Raw genomic sequence first — 12435 nt, forward strand, 5'->3', positions numbered from 1 at the left:
CTGGGAACCGAAACCTGGTTTCCCGTGCGCCATGCATGCAGATGTTTGAGCCATCCAGCCGCTATTTGTCCATCCATCCATCCATTTTCTTGACCGCTTCATCCCTTTCGGGGTCGCGGGGTGCCGGAACCTATCCCGGCCACTGATGGGCGAAGGCGGGGTACACCCTGGACAGGTCGCCAGTCTGTCGCAGGGCGCTATTTGTCCAGCTTCAATATTTGTTCTTTTGGGGTGTCCTGAGACTCCTGCTACAAACCTGTGAGATAATGGGCACTTTTTCTAGTCTAAGCACTTCAAATGTACTTCTGTTTAGGAATAATTGGTGTAAATGTGTGTTTGCACCAAAAAGAAAACAGTCAACCTAATGGATGCACTTTGTTTACATTGGATTTAGCTACACTTATGTAAAGGAGTTAAGAACACATATGTATCTGTTTTAGAAATGTCAATTTAATAAAAACAAATTTCTCTAGTTTGGAAATGTATCTGTTGTCACATGTTGTCAGGAGAAATGGGGGAAATTCCAAAAGCATTCTTCTTGTGGATCTTCTGGAAATGTCACATTGATGATATCTGACAGTGAGTGAAGACTGACACTTTATTCCAACAAACTGGGGACACTCCAGGCAGATTACTTCAACAATGACAGCCTGGTTGATTGGTGACAGACTGTTCTTTGGCTCGACGTAACTCGTACCACGTTTCTCTGGCACGCTGCAGGCTGGAAAGCCGAGCGCATTCTGCTCACTCCGAGCAGTTGGCCCGGAGAACTGAGTGGTTTCACTCGTACCGGCCAATATGTTTCATTTGCTGGATCCATTTGCTGTTCACCCTGTAATTGAAAACTTCAACTGTGTCGTCCAAAAACAGGTGAAAAAAAGCAGTTCACATCCCTCGTAAAATAGGCGGCTTTGATGGAGGTCAGAAATAGCCAAAAATACACATATGGTTATAAAAAAATGTGGATGATTATACTTATTTTATTGAGTTTATGCATTTATCTTAAACTTTGAAGCATTTAATTAATTTTTTTTCCCAAAAATGGACGTTTCCTATACAGTTTAGCCTATTATTAGGATGTTTACTAAAGAATAGAAGCATCACAATATCGGCATTTGCTTTTCGCCGTACTACACAGCCTGTCTTCCCACAGATTCAAGAAGCTAATTGTCCTCTGTTACCATTCGTTAATTGCAGTGACTAATGATTCTTCCGCTGTGTGGAATACTCAGAGCGAAGTCCCAGCCCATATGGTCTGATTTTTTTATTTTTTTTTGCAGAGAGGTGCAGACATGAGCTGTCATGTGTTGAAAAGAGTCTGAGGACGGGTTGACTGTCTTCTAAAAGGAGTTCTCCATCAATCAAAGCGCGTGTCTGTCGTGTCGCTGTCATTTCGCTCTTTTTGTGCTCCGTCTCTTTGGCGAGGCTGAGCTTTGTTTCAGATGGTAAAGCATTTGCTGGTTCCAACCTCTGACTTGCAATGTGTCGGAGTGTCCTTGGGCAAGACACCGACCCCCCTGCACACATTCCCCTTTCATCTATGATGCACCCATCTGCGTGTGACTATCTTTAGACAAAATTTAGAACCAACTTGAAATTAAAGCCAATTTGCAGCCCCCTCGTGATCCACCCCGACTCGCTCAGCGAAAGCCCCTCCCCCTCTGCAACCGTGGTCAAAACTACACGACAATTTTCAAGAAAAATACATATATATTTAAATGCTGGCTTTTCTTTTAGTTTTATCTCCATAGCAACCATTGTATTTTTTGGTCGCCTGGGGGTGACCAACACATCTATGTAGGTTTTAAAAGAATCGGAGAAAGTAAATTGTTGGATTTCCTTGGCAACCAAGGTTTTTTGTTAACCGCACACATTCCTTATATGTTCATATCATATGTCATATTGCTTTTTCATCTTGAACCAGGAATTTATATTTTATATTTTCACAATACTCCAATACAAAATGTGCGCGCCACACGGAACTCCCACTTTTGCCACCTTGCCACGCTAACATCAATCAAAATCTACTTTTTTTTCCCAAATTTTTTTCCCTAAAAACTTTGCAATGATGCTTGTTGAGTTATCGATTGAAATTCCTTGGAGAGGTCTGAATTTTTGAAAGAAACCTTTTGTTTTTTTATGAAAATTGAAGATGGCTGCCTCTTTCCGAGGTCAAAGGTCAATGAAGTTTTGGGTCTGGTGTGTGGAATTTTGTGAAAATCTTTCCAACAACAGCTTTCTTTTCCCAAATTGAGGAAATGTGTGAAAATTGCAAAATTTCACACTTTGACACAAAGTAGCAGTGGCCATCCCATAATAACTTCAAAACTCTTCTTTGTATTTTATTTTTTGATCGTTTTGCCTGTTGTGATGTCATTTTTTTTCTTTTTTTTTTTTTTGGCGGGGGTCACTGTCTCTGTCTAAAATTCTTTTTTACTCGGTGTGTGCAATTTTTTGTGAGTTTTTGAGGACAAAATTTTTGCTTAACTCTTTAACACCTGAGTAGTCGCCGGTGACACTTAAACACAAAATCTTTAACATACTGTAACATTTCAACTGTTAGCACGATTCTAGTAAATTCTGAAGGAGAAAAGCGGAATCTGCTGGAATTACGTTGATCGCGTTAACCATTAAAAATTACAGTATCTCCAAGAGCTCTGGTGTTAAAGGGTTAAAGGCGAGAAAGAAGAACTGCAAAAACAATATGGTCTCTGCAGTCCAGGACTTCTGCTAGACAAAATAAGCACTTCTTTTGAATCAATAATATTCCTTTAGATTAATTTCAGGACAGCTCAGCTTTGTCGATATCAAGAAAAAAGGTCCTCATAAATGCTGCAAATATTCATGCACTTTTAGATAAAAGCAGGAATCCTATCTTATTCCTCAAGGGAAATGGACGCCAGGGTTTGCATGCAGCTAAAACCTTCTCCAAATCCTCAGCGAGGTATGTTTGTTATCGTTGTCGTGCAGCAGAGGCCCCTCTGACGCCCAAACCTCAGCTTTGTCATAGATGACAACATTTTCTCTTGGAAGAAAGCTTTACTGAATCCATCTCGTCCTACAGACTGCAGGTTTGAAAGAAAAGCCGTTCCAAAAAAAACCCTCAATCCACCAGCAGGTTTAGGAAGCCCAGGGGTTCTCTTTTCATCATGCACTTTGGCTTATTCCTAACCCAGATCCACTAATGATGAATGAATTATTCTTTTTGATTTTTTTCCTAATTCCAATCAGCTAAGTTTGTAGATTTCGTCATTAAAGCTAAATTAAGAAAGAAGTGGGATCATTTAAAATGTAATTGTGCTGCATTTGCCCTTTTGTTCAGCGCCACCAACAGTCTGTCAGTTTCACTAACATCTTGTGTGCTTAAAAAAAAAAAAAACTGCATGAAAGAGAAGCTTTTATTCAAAAATTAAGAAGAGATATTCAAATATTTATCCAGTTCCATTGCAGTTTGGGGAGAGGGCAGGTGTTAATAATGAGCTGCTGGTATTTATAGACATCCACCTTTCCGTTGTGATTAAAGGACTAAGTCTTAATAAAAGGTGGGTGCTGCACATTCTATATAATGAAGGTCTTTGTCTGACATTTACAAAAAAAAGGCCACAAAAAGGGCATTGCCCTAACAAATAATATCCAAGCCTGTTATATTGTTTTTATGTAACAGCTAAGAGTTGCTGTGACCTGAGATCTAATTGATTTAGTGCAGATTTTTTTTAATTTTTTTTTTATTTTATAAGGAAAATATTTTTTTATTTATCTTCCTGCAAAACATTTTAACTATTTTATTTTTATTATCTCTTTGCCTTTGGAGAACGGTTACTATCATTCGATTCAGTTACACTCAGAATGCTCCCTAAAGCCAAAATAGGAATTCACTTTAAAGCAAGTGGTCCTGACAATGACCTACTCAGTCTCACTGAATTGCTTAGCAACACAGTGCCAATCTTTGGAAGGTCTCTGACACACTAAAAAAAAAAAGATAACCCAAGAATAGCTGTCTGTGAAAACGCCTGGATGACATTTTAACATTTGAAAAACAACTACCATGTTTTGAACTTTGATTAAGTAATAATTTAACTGGAGTTTTTCTGAAGTATCACTTTTTCATTTTTTTTTAAGGAAGTACATATTTTTAATTAATTTTTATCATCCTACACTGGTTCATTTCTTTTTTATCCAATAAAAAACATATTTTCGGTGTTTTTAATATGTTTTTGTGGCATTTTTGTGATGATCATAAATGCAATATTTTTTAAATACAATTAGAAGAATTACAATTACAATTTTAAAATAGAATAATAATAAAAAATACTATTAAAAATTTATTTTTTTTTTCTATTCAAATTGTTGCCCATCAAGAGCAGACAAAAAATGTCATTTGAAAAAGAGCGTATTTGTGATTTAGAAAATACACATTGGTAATGTTAGGTTAGATGTGTGAGGGTTTGTAAGCTAGCGGTGGATCGTGTAAACAGAGAGCTTTCATTTATGTGTGGGAAGGGAGTTGCTTCTCACCAACGGTCCCGCCCACAATTCGGAGGCCAATTTCTAATGAACTACTGCTACTCTGCAGAAAATAGAAAACAACACAAGTTTTGAATTTTGTGTAAAAAAAAACAAAACAAAAAAAAAAACAACATATTTAAATATAATTTGGGATTTGTTCAACTTTACGGGATCGTACTCGGGGGTGTCAAACTCAATCGCACACGGGGGCCAAACCCAAAACACATTTTAGGTCACGAGCCGAACAAGATAAACATTTATTAAACACACTAAAACTACATTTTTAAAGCTTTAAAAACACAACTCTTTAAAAAATAAACGCGAGATGACATTAGGCCATTAATAACAATAAAATAAAATTACCTGGAGGGCCGGATAAAATTACCTGGAGGGCCGGATCCGGCCCCCGGGTCTTAACTTTGACAAATGTGTCATACGTAGTTAGAGGTTCGACTTCTAAATTGATCAAAAATGATTCAAAGATAACATCAGAGCGCCATTGTCTTGATGTTTCCATTCTGCCTTTGCCTCCAGTGAAGCATCATGACGACCCTGCTGGACCTAAAGAGCAGTGTGATGAGGCAGGTGCAGAGAAGCCAGTCCCTGAGGAGCCGGCGGGAGCCGCCCCCTCCCACTGTGGGCAGCCCCCTCACACAGAGCCCCGAGCCGTTACCTCGCAGGTGAGTCAGTGTTTCAGACACACTTTATGACTTCATGGTCGGATAAGAGAGGACGCGGTCCATCCTGATCCTCGGTTCAGTCTACTTTAGCATGCCAAGTGAGTTTTCTGCACATTTTTCTGATTTGATCTGAATAAAATCTGTTTGACTGAGCAAAAACACTCACAACTCATGCTTGCTTGAATCCTGAATTTTATGATAAGTATCCGTCCAGGTTATGAGCCATTTTATAGGAAATTAAAGTGCAGTCAGTCGTAGCAGCTTAAACGATGGCAGCTTCTCCTTGGAAACAGACAAGCTTTGAGGTGATAACTTGCATCTTTTAATTATTCGCTTTTCTCTGGTCATCCCGCCGAAGCTGCAGGTCATAAACTGTTGTCAGCAGATGGTCTCAAATGTGTCTGGATGGTAGCCGGGCTGCGTCTCGCTGCGAGGCGAGGGCCACTCAAAAGCCGCCGGGTCCCAAAGGAGCTGTCAGCCACGTCATTACATGCACAGGCAGGCTCTTCAGGGAGTGTAAATGTGGCTTCCTTGTATCTTAGCTTCGCAGCACATTGTTGTGATGCCCAAATGCCTGCTGGTTCCCTCTGACTGGGGAAGGCGCCTTTGAGCATCACAAGGCTAGGAGTCTTTTATGTCTTCTTGTGGTTTGTGTCTGAACTGAACTTTGATGGGAACATATGGACAATCCTGTGGAATCTTACATGGCAGCTGATCTATGAATATAACTCAGAAGACTGTCTTTAAAAAAAAACAAAAATTGTTTTAATAGAAGTTTAAGTAAGACCTACTGTTTTTCTTGTAAGTCTCAAAACTCATCTCAAGACGCCCCAATCTTGAAAGTGACAAAATCTTTTAAAGGTTGCAGCAAAGTTTTATTTTATTCGCTTTTGTTCTAACAAAAGAGTTTCCACACTAAATGTAGCTGAAGTTGAAAACTTTTTGCTACGTTCACACCAGGCTGGGAAACCTAACTGCTTCATTTGAAGAGTCTATGTAAGCGTGTGAGTATGCATGCTTTGGGCTTTCGTGTTCAAAACTCTGATGTTCACACACGCAAGTTTTTTATGTCAATTTTTGTGGAAATTTAACATGTGCTGAAAGTTAAACCGGTTGAACTTTGACCCATTGGAGACTCGTTTGGTATGGGTTTTAAATGGTTTTAAATGTTCTAACATTGCTACGTTTCATCTCAAGAAGTCACATGACCATACAGTGCATGGTAACGTGGTGTTTCAGGAAGGCAAACTTTGCCTTTTTCAATGTCATTGTATACACTCACAAAGACAAACTAATATACAACGTAAGAAATAGTTAAAATTAGACACTACCAGGAATAGTACACAGAGATTTCCTTAGTCGATGTATACAGTTAGCCACAACATGAAATAGAAGAGTGGTCTTATTTTAAACTGGAAATACGTCCCACCGGTCTGTGCGTACAGTCGATGGATAGTGAAAACAAAGAAATACCATAGACTGTAAAATCATTGGACAGCTCAACCCCTCCCCCCTCATGTTCCAAACAGGAAGTACCTGCTGGTTCCAAGAAGCCAAAGTCCCATAGACTTCTGAGTTATTACTCAGTAATTCAATTTGTCAGAAAAAAGTATTCTTGCTCTTTTTATTTCTATTTTTTAATCATATTTTTTCTTTATCACAAGTTTTTTAAGTTTTAAAGTGACCAATCAGATGCCTCAATAGAAGCACGTGATGTCCGCTGGCCCCTCCTCGAACACCTTCAGTAAAAGGGTTGTGGACTTCCAACAAGCTCACTCATAATTGGTGATATCCCTAAAAACATGGCTCAGACCGACTCGAACCAATCACTGTTGTCTGGCTCCAATGGCAGCGCCCTTAATGTGGAAAAATGGCGACAGATTTGGCTTCATTTTGCAAGAGGCGGAGGTCAGGCATTGTGATGTCACAACCTGGTTCGTCCAGTGATGATATATGTCAAGGGGAAGTACCAACTAGTTAATAATTGACCACAAAGGAGAAATTAATACGCTAAGTTTGTCATATATCAGAATGGAGCTGTTAAAAGAAAAAGCCTGGAACATGAGATTTGCATCGCTTCAACATTTTGCACCCAGCCTCCTCCGATGGTAAGGATATGCACTAGTATGGAGTATCAACAGACATATGGGAATACCATATTCTAAAAGTATGTTTAAAAACCCTGGTTCTTGAACGCACCACACATGCCCAGTTTGTACAAAGTTCTTTAATGTTTTGTCCCATTTTCTTCCATTTCAAAATACTCAATAGTTCTCCTAAAGTTCTCTAATTAATTAAAAATTTTGGGACTCAGGACATGATCTTTGTTTGAAGCAATGTTTTTTATTTGTTGTAGGGTTAGCGGATATATTTTTTTTTTTTGCATATCTTCTTTAAAAAAAAAGAAGTCGTGGGGTTTTATTTTTCACTCTTGTTTAAAGCTTCTTCTTCTGAAGCCAAAAGTCATCTTATGAACCTGAGGTTTCTATAGCAACCTAAACACAGCCGGCTGTCATGAAGTGAACTTATACTTGTAATAACAACGTCTCTATTTTTACCATAGAGGAAGGTGTCGGTTGCTGTTTTTCATCGGTAAACTTTGAATTTAAAGGGCTCATCCTTTCGAGTCATTTATGTGTCTGCGCCTCGTGTACAATTTTCATGCAACACGCTTGTGTTTTTATGCAGATCAAATGTGCTCTTGGTTATAGACTTGATTCGAGCTGACAGCATCTCACCTTCCACTCGTTTGCCAGGCCGCCTCCCCGGTGCTGCCGCCTTCCTGCTGCGCCTCAGCCGGAGCGCTCATCATTAGAGGCAGGCTGTTGATCTTTGTTATCCAGTCAGACTGCGGCTGACCTGCCTGCACTCCGGCTTTAATTGAGAATTTGCAAATGAGGTCGGGTGGATTTGGGCTCCTCCGTCTACAGCCAGTGACCCGGCGTTACAATCGGCTGTCAGAACCGAGCAGGCGAACTGTCACCTTCAGTGTATACCCATGAAAACCCCACAGAGCTTTATATTAGGATTTATATTCCTATTTTCTATTGTTTGCTCATTTTGCTCTTCCTTCTGGTCTCTCTCAGCAGCAGTGGACTTGATATTTCACACCTGACTTGACCGTGTTTCGCATCTCCGTCTCTTTGAAGGCTCCATCTCCTCTATATTTGGTGTTTTTTTTATCCTTCAAAATGCAGAATACCTCAAGCTCTTTAAATGAATCCCAGCTCTCACCTTTTCATTTATTTATCACTCAGATGACTCAATGATTTCTCAGACTCCTCGCCTCTGCGCTGTTTATTTATTTATGTATAATTAGAGCGGGCAATAATACTTTTTTGTTGGAAATAGCTGTCTCATGATGCAGAAATGGAAAGACTTTTGGCCTTTTGCATATCTTCAAATCAGATGTCATAAAGAAAAGGGAGCACTTGTTTTTGACTTTTTTAAGTGTCTTTAACAGCTTAAAGAGGGAAGAATTTTCCGATGCTTGACCCAATCTCAAGACCTGAACTTCAGCGAATCTCGCTCAGAAGTCCAAAAGAAGATCTTCAAATGTCCTCTTTTTATTACTTTTTTCTTTAGAGCGACACTTGAAAAGCCCTCAACAAAGTAATTGTCGGTATCGGCTGTTTTTCTAAAATTAGGCAGTCTGGTGTTTTTGGCCTCGAGTGCCAGTAAGGTGACTTTTCTTCATTTTGTTGAGACAAAATGCTCCTTGAGGGCTCAATAACATGCATTTACTGTCTCTGCAGCACTTTATATGTAACAAAACATTTATTTATGTCATGAATTGGTGGTGGTGGAGGATCCAAACGCAGGAGACCAGAAAGGAACATTATTTAACTGAAACATGACAAAAAAACCCATGGAGACCCAAAACAGTGGCAGAACTAAACATATTACCTGACAAGCATGAACCGAAAACCTTACACTGAAAGAGGTTGAGGGGAAGTTAAAAAAAAAGGAAAACAGTTCTGAATCATGATTAACCTGGAACTGGTGCAATTGACAGGGAAACTCAGAACATAACCAAAAACAAACCAAACAAAACCATAGACCCTTACAGTACCCCTCCGCAAAGGGGCAGATCCCAGATGCCCAAAAACCTAGAAGGATGGGGTAATGGAAGAACAAAACAAGAAAATTGCAGAAATCATTTAGGGTTCCCGCAGCCAGACAGATATGACGGCTATCAGTACCCCTCCTTAGGAACAGGACATAAGGACCAGCCATGACGACTCTCCCAAGGGGACGGAAACCTAAAGGGGAGCAGCTCCGGCGACTGTCCTCCAGAACTTGAAACATGGCCAAGGGGAATGAATGACGATCATACTCAGGGACAGAAAACATGAAGTGTCCAGATGACTCTACTTTTAATGTAAACATGCCCAGGATAGCACAAGGGTTACACAGCTGTGAATCATAATTAACCTATAACTCCTGCGACTGACACGGAAAGTCAGCATGACCAATTAAAAAAAACACAGAACCCCTAGACCAGAAAGTGACTTTAAAGAAAAGTTTGTGACAATTGTTCAAAGTTCAGCTCGGGTGGATTCCTTTTTCTTCTTTCACGCCAATTGACCATATTGATTTGTCGTAGTGCAGCCTCTGCAGAAGCAAAGATCCAAATCTCAGTGACCACCAGCTTGCTGATTACCTGTCTGACCAAAGTCCTTCGTCCTTAATTATCTACTTTTGCTGTGCAGTCAGGTCTAAGGAGTCCTTTGATGGTTCTTAACCTCCTGCATTGTGGGGTAATGGAGCTGTTTCATAGGTGGATGGTTCAGTTTTCGCTCTGTGAGGCCAAATCAGCTGTGAGAAAGCACTCTCTCATCAGATATGTCAGATTTATTGTATTTAAAAATACTTATTTTTGTAAAATTCATGTGTACTAAACACTGGATTTACAATGATAGATCACCTAAAATCACCTTATAACTAGAAACATTGCATTGCCTGCGATAGTGTGAAAGTAGTCTTTGAAGATGCTGAAGCTTTTGTAAAATATATAAATTAATTATAATTAACTGTATATTTTTTTTCAAACACAAACACAAAATGAAAATAAACATAAGAATTTAAAAATACAAATATAGGAATAAAAAAATACAAATATACAAGTAAAGCAAATATTTTGCTTGAAAAGGAGTGAGTAGAAGAAAAATTCTTGTTTTCCCACCCCTTTTTACAACACTTTTTGTTACATTATCTATTTACAGTTTATATTAATATTTATTAAGTTGCTTAAATATGAGTTAAACCAAATTAGCCCCAAAAAACCTCAGTTAACGCCAAATTAGCCACAAAAAACTAGCTTGTTGCTTAAATACTAGCTAAACTCCAAAATAGCCTAAAATTCCTCAGTAAATTCAATTAGTGAATGTTAGCCTGTTGCTAAAATAGAAGCTAAACTTAACCTATAAAATCCTCAGTAGATGACAAATTAGCCCAAAGCGTTAGCATGTTGCTAAAATATTAGCTAAACTTAGAATTAGCATAAAAAACCTCAGTAGATGCCAAATTAGCTAAAAAAAAAAAAAAAGCTAGGAACTAAACTCCAAAATAGCCTAAAATTCCTCATGTTAGCCTTCTTCAGGTCTTAACAAATTAGCCCAAAACGTTAGCATGTTGCTAAAATATCAGCTAAATTTAAAATTAGAATAAAAAAACCTCACTTGGTGCCAAATTAGCTAAAAAAAAGCTAGGAACTAAACTCCAAAATAGCCTAAAATTCCTCACGTTAGCCTTCTTCAGGTCTTAACAAATTAACCAAAAATGTTAGCATGTTGCTTAAATATGAGTTAAACCAAATTAGCCCCAAAAAGCTAGCTTGTTGCTTAAATACTAGCTAAACTCCAAAATAGCCTAAAAATCCTCAGTAAATTCAATTAGTGATTGTTAGCCTGTTGCTAAAATAGAAGCTAAACTCTAAATTAGCCTATAAAATCCTCAGTAGATGACAAATTAGCCCAAAACGTTAGCATGTTGCTAAAATATTAGCTAAACTTAAAGGTAGCATAAAAAAACCTCAGTAGATGCCAAATTACCTAAAAAAAAGGCTAGGAACTAAACTACAAAATAGCCTAAAATTCCTCAAGTTAGCCTTCTTCAGGTCTTAACAAATTACCCCAAAATGTTAGCATGTTGCTAAAATATTAGCTAAACTTAAAACTAGCATAAAAAAACCTCAGTAGATGCCAAATTAGCTAAAAAAAAGCTAGGAACTAAACTCCAAAATAGCCTAAAATTCCTCACGTTAGCCTTCTTCAGGTCTTAACAAATTAGCCCAAAATGTTAGCATGTTGCTAAAATATTAGCTAAACTTAGAATTAGCATGAAAAACCTCAGTAGATGCCAAATTAGCTAAAAAAAAAAAAAAAGCTAGGAACTAAACTCCAAAATAGCCTAAAATTCCTCACGTTAGCCTTCTTCAGGTTTTAACAAATTAGCCCAAAACGTTAGCATGTTGCTAAAATATTAGCTAAACTTAAAATTAGCACAAAAAACCTCAGTAGGTGCCAAATTAGCCAAAAAAAAGCTAGGAACTAAACTCCAAAATAGCCTAAAATTCCTCACATTAGCCTTCTTCAGGTCTTAACAAATTAGCCAAAAAACGTTAGCATGTTGTTAAATATGAGGTAAATGCCTTTTTTTTATTACAATAAAAGATGAAAACATAGCTCATGAATATATTTAAAGGCTGGTTGCTAATCTACTTCAAATTTTTAAAATTGAAGGGTTTCTCATTAATTTCCAATGGGGCACATTTTGCTTAATATTTCAAAAACGATAAAGTTTATGAAAAGCAAAAATATAAGCAGTAATGTCCTAAAGGTGTGATTGAGTTTTTACGCACTAAAAACCACATGGAAAGGGGCAGGACAATCACTAAAGTGTGAATGCTTACTAAGCATTCACACAATTAGGGCTTTTGTGATCCAAACCGAAACCTTTTCACCTGTAATGTTACGTTGCTTAATCAAACATGTAATCAATGAAAACAAACAGTCTTTTGTGTTACTAGGGAGAGCTTATCCTTGTCACTGAGATCTTTTTTCATGATACAAGCTGCAGCCTTATAGTATTGGCTGACAGCCATAATAAATCAGATTAAAAAAATCATTCTGTTTCATTGGAATGCAAACAGACGTCAAGTTCTTTGTCATGCCGGAGATGACACTGATGTCGACAGCATTAATTATTATCTATGCTCCGCCATATAATGCTGAAAATTACAGAAGGA

General features: G+C 38.1%; 1 protein-coding gene across 1 annotated transcript in view; it reads left to right on the top strand.

Moving 5' to 3' along the window:
- The first annotated feature begins 4831 nt into the window (after positions 1-4831).
- baiap3 (BAI1 associated protein 3) overlaps positions 4832-12435 on the top strand; it is a 36721-nt gene continuing 29117 nt past the window's right edge. Inside the window, exon 1 of the mRNA XM_024272131.2 lies at positions 4832-5186. Coding sequence (XP_024127899.1) covers positions 5050-5186 — 137 coding nt within the window. The 5' untranslated portion in view covers positions 4832-5049. The remainder of the gene's footprint in view (positions 5187-12435) is intronic.

The sequence above is a fragment of the Oryzias melastigma genome, linkage group LG8, assembly GCF_002922805.2.
Source record: "Oryzias melastigma strain HK-1 linkage group LG8, ASM292280v2, whole genome shotgun sequence".
Classification (NCBI taxonomy): domain Eukaryota; kingdom Metazoa; phylum Chordata; class Actinopteri; order Beloniformes; family Adrianichthyidae; genus Oryzias; species Oryzias melastigma.